At 39.8% G+C, this 14,059-nt stretch overlaps 1 protein-coding gene across 8 annotated transcripts; it reads left to right on the forward strand.

Annotated features, from left to right (window-relative positions):
* Nucleotides 1-526: 526 nt before the first annotated feature.
* MORF4L2 (mortality factor 4 like 2) lies at nucleotides 527-13,512 on the forward strand. 8 transcript variants are annotated; one of them, XM_007992423.3, is made up of 4 exons: nucleotides 527-644; nucleotides 3,365-3,454; nucleotides 10,043-10,195; nucleotides 11,965-13,512. In XM_007992423.3, the coding sequence occupies exon 4, from the start codon at nucleotides 11,989-11,991 to the stop codon at nucleotides 12,853-12,855; it is 867 nt and encodes a 288-aa protein (XP_007990614.2). In that variant the 5' UTR covers nucleotides 527-644; nucleotides 3,365-3,454; nucleotides 10,043-10,195; nucleotides 11,965-11,988; the 3' UTR covers nucleotides 12,856-13,512. The 8 variants fall into 8 exon arrangements, with proteins under 8 accessions (XP_007990614.2, XP_007990615.2, XP_007990613.2 ...); XM_007992424.3 differs by having other exon boundaries at nucleotides 10,074-10,195; XM_007992422.3 differs by having other exon boundaries at nucleotides 10,094-10,195.
* Nucleotides 13,513-14,059: the final 547 nt, after the last annotated feature.

Here is a 14,059-nt window from a genome sequence, read left to right on the forward strand (position 1 = left end):
AAAGTCTACCAATACCACTACAGAAAATAGGGTGCAAACACACATATCTGATACAAATTTCAAGAGAAAAGGAAAATCAGTTTTCAATACCAGGGTCCAAGTTTTACTGATGAGTTCTTATCTCTTTACTAAAGGAACAGCTATCTGTATTTTCAGTTTGGGTGAGTTGCGAGCATTTGAAAAGGTGAGGAAAAAGGGTTAGGATCTTCAGCATCAGTGCTTGGGTCATTCATTAACTCTTTGATTAAACAAGGCAAGGACAAAAGACGCGAGGGATGGAGAGGGGCCTTCCCCCCCCAGCCAAGGAGAAAAGGAAAGAAATGAGCAAAATTATTTGGATCTTGGGTCACAGTTCCCTGCCTACTAGTGCTATTCACAGAAGCTGATTTTATTTTTTCCTAGGAATGAACGATATCCATGATGCCTTAGATATTAACGTTCAGCACATCAAGAAAGGGGAGGGGGGAGGGAAACAAAATCCCAGAATCCCAGGGACCACACAGCCAATCCTTTGCTGGGATTTGGCGGCATCTAGTGGTGAACTCGAGAGGTATAAACCTTACCCACAGAACTTTCTGGAAAATTAACACTGCGTATTTGCCTGAAGAAGGTCAGTGTGCTTGCTTGGAGATCAGGACGCAAAGGTAAGAGCGCCCTAGTCACCATAGAAATCCGGAGTCTCTAACGGAGGGGAAGGCTGTCATAGATAGATATTCTCATAGGAAAATTGTATTTGTGCCAAGAGAACTGCACGCAACCTGGAAGGGAGGGGGGAGGTGTGGAAGAGGGGAGGGAGGAAGATACTAGACAACTTGAAAGAAGTCTCCCTTTGGAGTTGCTAATGTGACGATGGAAGGGTTTGGCTCTGAATCATTGGAGGGCTGTGGTTTACGACCAGATTTTGGCACAGAGGAAAACGTAGGACGTGTATTTTTAAAGTATTTAAATCAGTAGGGAAAGCCAAAATATTTCTGACAGTGCCCTTTATCTCTGTTATTGTCGCCTTGCCTTATTTTCCTTTTCATTAGAACATTTTCAAACAAAATACAGAAATAGATAACAACCTGCGCGCAGTAGCTAACCCCTCCCCGCAACTCCCACCCCAATCACGCACGCGGGCGCGCGCCGTGGCTCTCACCAGTCCAGACGCCAGGGGCGCACGCTTGCGCAAACACATCACCTCCAGCGCCACGAGGGCCGCTCACACAGCAACCCCAGGGGCACTCGAGCCTGCCCGCGCACTAACACACTGGCCTTACTTAATGCCTTGCGCCCGTTGCACTCACGACCCTAACTCGCAAACACAGCAGAACCCCCCACTGCGCCTTTTTTTTTCCATGTTCGGGGAGTTGCGCCACAGGCCTGCGGGCGTGGCCCCAGATTTGACCTCGCGCTTCCCCACTCGCGGGAACCTTAGCTCATTTCCGCCTATTTCCGCAGGCCACGTAGACACTTCCTCTCCCACTGGGGGGGGGGGGAACACAAACCCATAATGCCTCCCTGCAGGAAAAAAATAAAAAAAAATAAAAAAATAAAAAAAAGGAAAAGGAAAAAAAAAAAACCCTCTGGTCGGAGGAACTCTGGGTCGTGAAATAGGCCACGTGAACATTCTGCCCTATAGACTTATGACCAAACGGCTGTCACGCTGTTGGAGGGCGGGCTAAAAACCTAAGAGGGCGAACGTCATTGGCCGGAACTCGCACTGACGGAGGAAGAGGATTGGTTTGCTGTAGGCCTTAACAGTGAAGAAGCAGGTTGCTAGCACCCGCCTTTACTGCGGCGAAGTGTCATTGCTGACGTGGGGGTGGTTGTCCAATCATTTGGTTATGGAACATTCTAAAACTTAGACAAGACGATTGTGATTGGCTGAAGGGCATACGCCCTCCTCCAGGGTGACGTGTCTGCCTATGGATATCAGTTGCCAGAGAAACCTGGCTTTACTATGGCGGTTGGAGGAACGGCAGTGATCACACGTCGGCTGCTGGGAAGAGCTGGATTCTCGTTTCAGGTTTCGGGGTGGGGGTGGGGAGAAAGGGTCGATGATTTCCTCTTTTCGTCGGGTATAGACGGGATTAGCTAGTTCCTTCACAATCGGTCAGAGCTGGATTCAGATTCCTGCTCGCCAACGCCCAGCTTGGGCAAGGCTCCTGTTCTTTCTGTGTCTCGGTTTCCATGTTTGTAAAATGGTGATAATAATAGTATCTACCTCAGAGACGTGTACTGTATAATAGTGCGTATAAGGCACGTAATATGAAGCCTGGCCCCTGAAGATATTAGCTATTGTTATGGAGATAAATAATACACGTAATAGAATGAGAAAAATTATAAATTATATAAATTCGCTAATTGTAGTGCCCTTTCTGCCATCAATTTCTTTCCTAGAATAAATTAAAAGAGATATATCAATTTTTACCAATGAAATAATTTGCTATTTGGGAATTGCCTCAAAATTGCAGAGATTGTAATTTTCCCATGTTGAAAAGTTAAATAAAAGGTGGGGGGGTGGAGTGCGAGAAAGAAAGAGATGGAGAACGAGAGCGAGCTGGAGATGAACCACATGCGATGAGTAGGCCTTGTTTGGATCCTGAATCGAACACACCAACTGTAAAAATATGTTTAAGACGCATCGGGAAAATTGGAACATGGATTCGATATTTGATGTTTTTTAAGGAATTGATGTCAGTTTTTTAAGGCGTCACAGTAGTATTGTGATTATGTTTTCAAATTGTCCTTTTTGTAGAGACATATACGAAAATATTTACGGATTAAATAATATAATGTCTGGGATTGGCTTCTAAATACATTAATGACTAGGATTTGCTTCAAAATAATCTAAGCGGTAGGGGGAAATGGGGAGGGGTATAGATGAAACAAAATTGGCTCTAAATTAATAATAGTTTTTGCTAAGTGATAGGCAGTGGGTTCCGTATATTAATCTGCTTTCCTTGGTATACGTTTAAATTTTTGTATAATAAAATACAGAAGTCAGATATTCCCGTGAGCTTGAAAAAGTCGGGGGTGGGGGGAAGCAGTGGGTGGGGTTATAGATGAAACAAGATGGCCTTCAGTTGGTAATTGTTGAAAGCTGGATGATGGATTCGTGTAGGTTTGTAATACTATTATTTCATCCATTTGAAATTATCTTTAAGGAAAAGTTAAAAAAATTGTCAGAAATTATATAAATATACAATAAGTTAAATTTGAAAATGTAGCCACAAGAAAGGAAAAAGAAATACATGTACATTACTTATCAGCTTTGGTGTCCTTTGTGTGTGATGAAATTGCATTGGCTGATGTAGAAGAAAGCCATATCTCATATCTTTTTATTTTATGTCCTTTCCTGTCCTTTTGTTTGACCTTCTAGGTCACCATCAGAAAAGCTAAGTTTGCTGTATAGTGAGGATCAGGAGGTCTGATCCTGATTGCAGAACCTTCCCTGATTACAGAATCTTGGGTAAGTGCTTCCCTTCTGGCCTCAGTTCTTAAACAAGATAATACCACATAACCTTCCTAACTGTCCAGGAATATTTTGAAAATTAATAAGCTCCTATCTGGGGAAGTAGTCTAAATTCTGAGAAGAGAAGGATGGAGCTAAGTCCATTGGTAGTTTCAGTATAGAAAGTACATAAGCAACAGAGGACTGTGTAATCTTACATCCCTTGATAAAAGATATTACAGTCAATCCCCTGTAGTAGTTCCACAGTTCCATATATTACATTTTTCTTTGGAGCATCCTATATGCAGCATAGTTTAGTGGTTAAGAGCAAATACTTCCTGAATTTAAATCCTGGCTCTGCCACTTAACTATGTGATCTTGGGTAAGATACTTACTCACTTTATACCTAAGTTCCTCGTATATGAAACAGAGATGATAATAATAGTTCCTACTTCGTAGGATTGTTGAGAGGATTACATGTAAAGTACCAGGACAGTGCATGGCACGTGTAAGTATTTGCTTTAATAATAATTATGGTTCTGTTAGTCCTGATAATCTCCTGTTTTATCTACACATTTACACCTACTTCTAAAAGCAGTGGATATCTCTTTTTGGAATTGTGTAAAAATAATAATAATTAATACTGTTGGTTTCTCTCCTCGTTTTCCAGAAGCAGCAGTTACCACTAGAACTGAATTCCGAAATTATGACTTCTGGCTTGTCTTAACAATCTAGAAAGGTTTTGAGTATATTGGTCATATTTATTTATGAGGAAATTTCCAGGAGCTATAATTTTAGCTAGCAGTTCAAACCAAATTTATAAATAAGCAAGTCTTTTCACTGAATATTCAGTCTGCTAACAGCTTTTACATCATTCCTCCTTTGTCTCAGACTTTAAAAAAATCTATTAAATGTAATGGAAATGTTTCAAGATCCAGAAGAGAAAATTGATATGAATGTAACTGATATGGTATATGTGCATTTAAAGGTTTATTCCAACAAAATGTTATTCACACTCTTTTCTGACATATGCATACACAAAAGATGTTAGCATTTGCAGTCTGATTCCCAAATGACCCATTGCTTGTGTGGAGAGATGAAGTAAGGTTTGAAGGTTTTTCAGCCTTTTGACAGCTACATATGGAGTCACTGTAATTTCCTTTTTTTCCTCCCTTCTGAAAAGTAGGTTTCAGAGGAGGGCCCTGCCCTCGTGGAAGAGATGCATTAGATGGGTAGGCACAGAATACCTTTACATGAGACCATTTAGAGAATGATTAGGGGCTAAAGGTAGGGGGTGGACTGTTGAGCCAACAGGGACTCAGAGAAAGCAAAGGTCAGGGTGACCTGAAATAGAGAAAAAAAATCTCACAAAGGAAGAGGACCTTGACCTGGCTCTCAGAGGATGGGTGGAACTTAGGAGGGAATGAGCCCAGTCTGAATGGTATGTGTACAAAGTATACTATGTGCAGTGATGATTAACTGAAAAATTGGGCTGACCATTTGTGAGATCCATGAATAAGAGTAGATCAGAAAGTCAGTGTGAGTTTTAAATATATATATTTTATTATAAAATGTTAATCACATAATATGTGAAGTCACTATTGATAACCTTTTCTATTGGTCCTAGTGTTTTGCTATTTAAAATAATACTGCATTAAATATTCTTAGTGTAGCCATCCATTTACAAGTGTTATTCAAGAGCAACATTTATGCCTTTAAGCTGTGATAATTAAATTAATACTGGGGAGAACTGTCAGATATACCACTGTGACAGAACAGATGGCCTAGAGACAGTGATACCTTTAAAAGTTAAATAATTGCTGAGCGCGGTGGCTCACGCTTGTGATCCCAGCACTTTGGGAGGCCAAGACGGGTGGATCACGAGGTCAGGAGTTCAAGACCAGCCTGGCCAAGATGGTGAAACCCCTGTCTCTACTAAAAATACAGGCGGGTGCCTGTAATCCCAGCTACTCGGGAGGCTGAGGCAGAGAATTGCATGAACCCAGGAGGCGGAGGTTGCAGTGAGCCGAGATTGCGCCATTGCACTCCAGCCTAGGTGATAGCGAGACTCCATCTCAAAAAAAGAAAAAAAAAAAGTTAAATAATCAAAAATAATTTGGAAGAGAGTACCTTGAAAGACCCATATACCTCTGAGAATTTAGAATGTTATAAAGTGGTATTTCATACCAGTGGGGAAAGAATAAACTCTTCAGTGGTGAATATTAGAAAAAGTTAGTTATATATTTGAGGAAAACGATAAAAGTACCAATAATGGGTAGGAAATCACTTCTACAGTATTTTTGGAGCATTTTCCCTAAGCATGATGTAAAAGCCAAAGGTCACAAGGGAAAAAGCTGATAGATTTGTCTGTGATATTGAGAGATGTATGCACATATACATACAACAGTCTTATAGTAAGACACCATTAGACAAAGTGATGGTTTGGAAAAAAATTTCCAACATAAAACTAATATTTAATTGTTAGAAAATAATAGCAAACAACCTAGTAGAAGAGAACAAAAATATTCATATAAGATAACGTATGTGACCAGTGAATGTATGAAAAGATGATATCACACAAATTCAAATGAAATTATGTTACTACATGTTAGGTTGGCCCAAGAAAAGCCTCTCTTTTTTTTAAAAAAGATGTTTTTCCAATGTTCTTGAAGTCATGAAAAAATGAACTTTTATATTTTTGTTAGGAGTACAAATTAAAACAATTCTTTGTGAGATGAATTTGGCTCTATCTCATAAAAGTTATAAATAAGCAAATCCTTTGGCTAAATAGTTCCTCTTGGAATATATCCTTCAGAGGTACTAATGCTCTAATATTTGTATACACTGATGTGCATTGCAGTATTTTTGTGATAATGAAATATTGGGAAAAGCCTAAATGTTCAGAGACTGGCTATAGTACATAACAGATTAAAGAATGTGTTATGACTATTAAAAAGAAAAGGTAGGTATGTACTGACATGGAAAGATGCCCATAAGTGAGCAAGGCAAGGTGCAGAGCAGTAAGCATCTCACATTTGTCAAAACAAATAAATGCATGCTATATATTCACATACCTATGTGTATAATATACACATTGAGTCCTTAAAGTTACGTTTTATGTGAATGTGTACATGAAAAGATTTGAAGGCATACATGCTCATTCAGAGGATACTCCTAGGATTGGGGTGGGAGAGGGGTAGGTGATAAGGGAAGAATGTTCATATCTTTATATAATTTGTTATCTATAGGTATATAAAAGAAATATAAATGGTACCACAAGATCTAATTGAGGTGAACGAAGATTGTCAGTTCATAACTTACAAACTACTGGATGGATTAAGGAGTTAAAATAAAAGAAATCTATCAAAATATTTGTTCTTAATTTTTAAACTTAAAAATGAAAGGAAAAAAAGTATTTTAAAATGATCCCCAGTGCTGGCCAGAGCGTGAGGCATAGTAAATATTTTTACACACTGCTTGTAGGATTAGAAATTGGCACAACTTGTGCAGAGGGAGTAATTTGGCAATGTATTGAGAGTGTTCTATCTCTTGACTCACTAAGCCCACTTCTGAGAGTCTTAAAGGAATAATAGGAAGCAAGAGTAAAAAATGTTTACACAAAATGTTTTCATTGATTATTAAAGAATATGTTGGTGGGAGGTGTGCACTGGATATTTCCAGGGAAGGAGTGGCTAAGTAAATTAAGGTATACTCATTTGACGGAATATCTCTTATATGACTCAAAATGGATGCATATTATAACCTTAACATGGGAAGATTATTGGTTATCATAGTAAAGTTTTTAAAAGGAAAAATCTAAGCTTTGATAGCCATTATGAACTCACCTCTGTTTAAATGTATTATTTATACAGAGATTAAACTGTTGTAAAAATTAAAGATAGAAAACTAAGACAAACATAAGTACAAAAGTGTTTTCTGAATTTCTGGTTTACCCTAGAGCTGACCTGTAGGGAACAGGTGGGAAAATAGTTGATGACTTGTCCCTAATTTATGCCCCAATTTTCTCCATGTGTTGAGTCACAGCTCCCTCCATCCCTATTCACAATTATATACCCACCAGGTACCAGTCTGACTTCCAGAATGGTTTTTTTCCAGCTTGGCTCTACTTAAATGTGTTTTACACAGTCTGGTTGGCACTAGGTCACGTTGCTTTCTTTAGGTGATATTTTCACTATCATCCTTTTGTTTTATGGATCCTCTGCACTATGAGCCCCAAGATGGGCTTTCTGGATTTACTCATGCAGGTTGAGTATCCCTAATCTGAAATGCTCCAAAATCTGAAACTTTCTGAGTGCCAACATGCCACTAGTAGATGATTCCACATCTGACCTCATGTGACAGGTGAAAAAGAATGTTTAAAATACTATATAAAATTACCTTCAGACTATGTGTATAAGGTGTATATGAAACAAATGAATTTCCTGTTTACACTGGGGTCCCATCCCTAAGATATTCTCATGCATATGCAAATATTCCAATATCTGAAACACTTCTCATCCCAAGCATTTTGGATAAGGAATACTCAACCTGTAGTAACAATTCTCAGAAGTCTTCAGATACTGTATCTGCTCTGTCCTGGTCACAAAGCAATTCTTTTAGAAACATTATTCTAGAAGCATGATAGCTTACAATTTAATGCCATGATACACTGGCCACTATCACCACTGTCTGATCCTTCACAGGATGTGTCTCCGTGTCCCTCTCAGCCAGAAAGTTTCTGATTCCCACAGGGATCAGTCTCCATATTTACAAATTTTGATGCTTTCTGAAGACTGACTTTACCCTTGAATTTCTGCTCAAAGCTTTGTGCTCTTTCAGTTAGAGGATATTGTTTGCTTAGTGAAAGTACTAGCATCCAGGCCTCTCTTCCCAATAACTGGCTTTCTTGATTCAGGGATCTAGTCTTCAAGCATGCGTGCATATTTATTTATTTATTTGACAGAGTCTCACTGTCACCCAGGCTGGAGTGCAGTGGCACAATCTCCTGGCTCACTGCAGCCTCCACCTTACAGGTTCAAGCGATTCTCCTGCCTCAGCCTCCCAAGTAGCTGGGATTATAGGTGTGCACCACTATGGCTGGCTAATTTTTGTATTTTTAGTAGGGACGGGGTTTCACCATGTTGGCCAGGCTGGTCTTGAACTTCTGACCTCAAGAGATCCGCCCACCTCAGCCACCCAAAATGCTGGGATTACAGACTTGAGCCACCGTGCCCGGCCTTCTTTTCTTTTCTTTTCTTTTCTTTTCTTTTCTTTTCTTTTCTTTTCTTTTCTTTTCTTTTCTCTTCTCTTCTCTTCTCTTCTCTTCTCTTCTCTTCTCTTCTCTTTTCTTCTCTTTTCTTTTCTTTTCTTTTCTTTTCTTTTTTTCTTCTTTTTGCCCTACCAAACATTTGTGCTACTACCAAACATTTCTTATCTCTGATTTTCTTCTCAGAGCCTCCCTGACGCCTGCCTACACAGTGTTAACGGCTACAGAATGGCTGATGGGCTTTTTCTTTAGGTGAAAGTTGTAGTTACTAGAGAAACCTGGTTTAAGGCTGGTCTACCATCATCCCTTTCTCAGAAGTTACCCTGATTTTAACAGGCTGGTATTTATCTGTCTAGATATTTCCATGCACATTTATAGACATCTGTTTAAAACACACACACAAATGAGAGCACACTCTTCCCAAAAACTATTTCACACTAATGTTTATTTCTCTACCTGTACTATCTTTTTTTTCTTTTTTTGGAGATGGAGTCTCTGTCGCCCAGACTAGAGTGCAGTGGTGCGATCTCAGCTCACTGCAACCTCCGCCTCTCGGGTTCAAGCCTCTCGGATTCTCCTGCCTCAGTCTCCTAAGTAGCTGAGACTACAGGCGTGCGCCACCATGCCCGGCTACTTTTTTTGTTTGTTGTATTTTTAGTAGAGACGGGGTTTCACTACGTTGCCCAGGCTGGTCTCAAACTCCTGACCTCATGATCTGCTTGCCTCGGCCTCCCAGAGTGCTGGGATCACAGGTGTAAGCCACCGTGCCCGGCCTTATCTGTCTCTACGGTCGTATTGCATTTGGGATCCTATAGTATTACGCCATCTGCCTATTTACCTAATAATATATATTGAACATCTTTCCATGTCAGTACATGGATCTCTGCTTAATTCATTTGAATGTTCTTCTGTAGTAGTCATACATAATTTATGTTATCATTTTCCTATTGAAGAATAGGTAGGTGTTTTCCAGTTCTTCAGTACTGCAAACACCACTACATTGAACATCTTTGTATCCATGTACAAATACTCTGGCAAGGTACTGTGCTAGCTGTTCAGCCTCATCACCTTTATGAAATTCTCACAGGAGCCTGTGAAGGCTATGGGTAATTTGCCACATTCCACAGATGAGAAAAAGAGGCTAAGAGAGCTTACATGTCTTGCCTGAGGTCTCACAACTCATCAGTGATGGAGCCTAACTGAAGTAAAGGTCTGTCTGACAGCAGAACTCAAGTATTTTCTCTGATACCACGATTTACAATTGCAGTATATGATTGATATATGTGTTTAAACATATAAACCACATGTTTATAAATTACTCATTTTTTTCTTTTCCTTAGATGATTTCACAAAAGTTCATCTTCATTGCAGATACCTGCCTTTCTTTCTAGGTTGTATCTCCCACTTCACCCTTCTAGACCATCCTAGAAGATCTATAAGATTTCATCTGGGAAATCACTAGGAGTTCTTGGAAGGGAAAGAAGGAAGATTGTGTAAGTCAAAGGAATTGTTTCCTCTGTCACACCGTAAGAATAATGGAAGACTATTTTTTGCATCCCTTTCTCACTAGCACTCCCTGCTGCACTTTACACTGTAGATTATACCTTTTTCTTGGAACGCTCATCTTCTTTGGCATCCAAAATGACATTCTTCTAATTCTGTTATGGCTACTCTTAACATTTTTGTTTCATTTGTGGTCTCTATGCATCCCTTAAATGCCTTTCGTCCTTACGTTTTCCAGAATTCCGTACTTGAAGTTCTTCCTCTCTTCTCCCTGATTTCATTGGCCCTCGTAGTGTCTACTACCAGCTATGTGATGTTTACTCTCAGATCTCCATTTCTGGCTTTTACTTCTCACCCGAGCTTTAATTTTGTGTGTGTGTGTGTGTGTGTGTGTGTGTGTGTGTGTTGGGGGGGGTACCCAGTTAGCTGGACGAAACTGAGCTTTATAATTTTATGTTTAACTGTACACCTCACACGCAATAGGCCCAACACAACTTTTCCTTCAATCCATTTTCTCCTCCTGTAAATGGAGTATTATCATTTGGTGATAATACTAATGACCTAATCACCCATACCTGGGAGTCATCACTGACTCCTCCCTCACCAATCTTTTTTTTAGCTGCTTCAACAATCACTGACGGTGGTGTCATGTACCATTTCTTGTATCTGCTCCCAAGCCATTTTGTGCCTATAACTATCATTATACTAACCTTATTGTTTTACAATTGTCACTTTAGATATTTGGATCTCTAGCACCTACCATAGTACCTGTCCCAAAGCAGATATGCAGTAATGTATAATGACAAACTGAATAGATTAATGAATGGATGAATTACCTAGGTTCTGTCATTTTATTTCTGATTCCAAACTAAACCCTAAATTCAGTGCTTTTATTAAATTCATTAATTACCCAGGTTTGAAATTGCAGATTCCTCCCTCCTTTGTTTACTATATTCTTAATGATTTCTGTATTCTTCAGTTTTTCTTGCCTCTGTCATCATCCTAGTTCAGACCTTTCTGGACTTACACAAGAACCTTTACTGTTATTCATTTTGCCCTTAGTCAACTAAGTATAACCTTCCCTATTCCATATTGTCATTTCTCCTGTTCAGAAGTCTTAAATTTCAACTCCACTGCCTTTTATAGTTTCTTTTTTTTTTTTTTTGAGACGGAGTCTTGCTCTGTCACCCAGGCTGGAGTGCAGTGGCCGGATCTCAGCTCACTGCAAGCTCCGCTTCCCGGGTCTACGCCATTCTCCTGCCTCAGCCTCCTGAGTAGCTGGGACTACAGGCGCCCACCACCTCGCCCGGCTAGTTTTTTGTATTTTTTTTAGTAGAGACGGGGTTTCACCGTGTTAGTCAGGCTGGTCTCGATCTCCTGACCTTGTGATCCGCCCGTCTCGGCCTCCCAAAGTGCTGGGATTACAGGCTTGAGCCACCGCGCCCGGCCTTATATTTTCTTTTTCATTTAATTCCTTCTTTCTTTAAAATTGCTTTCCTATCTTGTGAGTGGCATCAACAGAGTAATTTGTGGGTAGATGTGATGAGTATTTGGGTGAGATGAGAGTAGTGGCTGGTAGTGAGGATCAGAGAGAGGGAAAGGAGGTAAAAAAAAAAAAAAATCACTTATAAAGAGTCCTGAAATGGGATTTGAAATCCAGATTTTAAGGGAGTTAGAATGTGTTATGCTCTGATGGGCCTTTATGAAACATAAAGGTTGCCATAGAAAACAACCAAGTAAAATATTTTATATATTACAGTGGTTGGAATAAAAACAGGGTTGAATGAGTTCCAGAAAGCAGGGTTCTCAACCTCGTGGACAGCAATCTGCAGAAGAAGAGAACTTCAAAAAACCAACTAGAAGCAACATGCAGAGAAGTAAGATGAGAGGGGCCTCCTCAGGAAAGAAGACAGCTGGTCCACAGCAGAAAAATCTTGAACCAGCTCTCCCAGGAAGATGGGGGGGTCGCTCTGCAGAGAATCCCCCTTCAGGATCCGTGAGGAAGACCAGAAAGAACAAACAGAAGACTCCTGGAAACGGAGATGGTGGCAGTACCAGCGAAGCACCTCAGCCCCCTCGGAAGAAAAGGGCCCGGGCAGACCCCACTGTTGAAAGTGAGGAGGCGTTTAAGAATAGAATGGAGGTTAAAGTGAAGATTCCTGAAGAATTAAAACCATGGCTTGTTGAGGACTGGGACTTAGTTACCAGGCAGAAGCAGCTGTTTCAACTCCCTGCTAAGAAAAATGTAGATGCAATTCTGGAGGAGTATGCAAATTGCAAGAAGTCGCAGGGAAATGTTGATAATAAGGAATATGCAGTTAATGAAGTTGTGGCAGGAATAAAAGAATATTTCAATGTGATGTTGGGCACTCAGCTGCTCTACAAATTTGAGAGGCCCCAGTATGCTGAAATCCTCTTGGCTCACCCTGATGCTCCAATGTCTCAGGTTTATGGAGCACCACACCTACTGAGATTATTTGTAAGAATTGGAGCAATGTTGGCCTATACGCCCCTTGATGAGAAAAGCCTTGCATTATTGTTGGGCTATTTGCATGATTTCCTAAAATATCTGGCAAAGAATTCTGCATCTCTCTTTACTGCCAGTGATTACAAAGTGGCTTCTGCTGAGTACCACCGCAAAGCCCTGTGAGCGTCTACAGACAGCTCACCATTTTTGTCCTGTATCTGTAAACACTTTTTGTTCTTAGTCTTTTTCTTGTAAAATTGATGTTCTTTAAAATCGTTAATGTATAACAGGGCTTATGTTTCAGTTTGTTTTCTGTTCTGTTTTAAACAGAAAATAAAAGGAGTGTAAGCTCCTTTTCTCATTTCAAAGTTGCTACCAGTGTATGCAGTAATTAGAACAAAGAAGAAACAGTAGAACATTTTATTGCCTAGTTGACAACATTGCTTGAATGCTGGTGGTTCCTATCCCTTTGACACTACACAATTTTCTAATATGTGTTAATGCTACGTGACAAAACGCCCTGATTCCTAGTGCCAAAGGTTCAACTTAATGTATATACCTGAAAACCCATGCATTTGTGCTCTTTTTTTTTTTATGGTGCTTGAAGTAAAACAGCCCATCCTCTGCAAGTCCATCTATGTTGTTATTAAGCATTCTATCTTTGCTCAAATTGTTGAAGGATGGTGATTTGTTTCATGGTTTTTGTATTTGAGTCTAATGCACGTTCTAACATGATAGAGGCAATGCATTATTGTGTAGCCACGGTTTTCTGGAAAAGTTGATATTTTAGGAATTGTATTTCAGATCTTAAATAAAATTTGTTTCTAAATTTCAAAGCAAGTAATTTGCAGTGTGCCTTTCATGTTACTGAGGCTTGTATTCTGTGGTTATTGTAGAAATTTTAGAAAACATAGTAAGAACAAATGCAAATCAGAATCGTGTAATTCTGCTGGATCATTCAAGATCCAAGCAATAAATAAATGGGACTCAAAAATGGATGATTTGACGAGAGTTAAAGAATTTTTTCCCTGAGTTGTCACCAGAGGGGTAGGGTTGTGGTGTATATTAGCTGGCTCAGGCTGCCATAACAAAGTACCAGAGACTGAGTGGCTTAAACAATAAATTTATTTTCTCACAGTTCTGGATGTTGGAAGTCAGATCAAGGTGTTGCCAGAGGATTTTTTTTGAGGCCTCTACACAGCTGTCCTCCCTGTCATCACATGGCCTTTTTCTCTGTATCTGTGTCCTAATCTCTTCTAAGGACACTAGTCACTGGATTAGGACCCACCCCAATGACCTCATTTAATTTAGCTATCTCTGTAAAGACCCTATTTCCAACTACAGTCACATGCTGAGGTATTGGGGATTAGGACTTCAACATGAATTT

The sequence above is a fragment of the Chlorocebus sabaeus genome, chromosome X, assembly GCF_047675955.1.
Source record: "Chlorocebus sabaeus isolate Y175 chromosome X, mChlSab1.0.hap1, whole genome shotgun sequence".
NCBI lineage: Eukaryota > Metazoa > Chordata > Mammalia > Primates > Cercopithecidae > Chlorocebus > Chlorocebus sabaeus.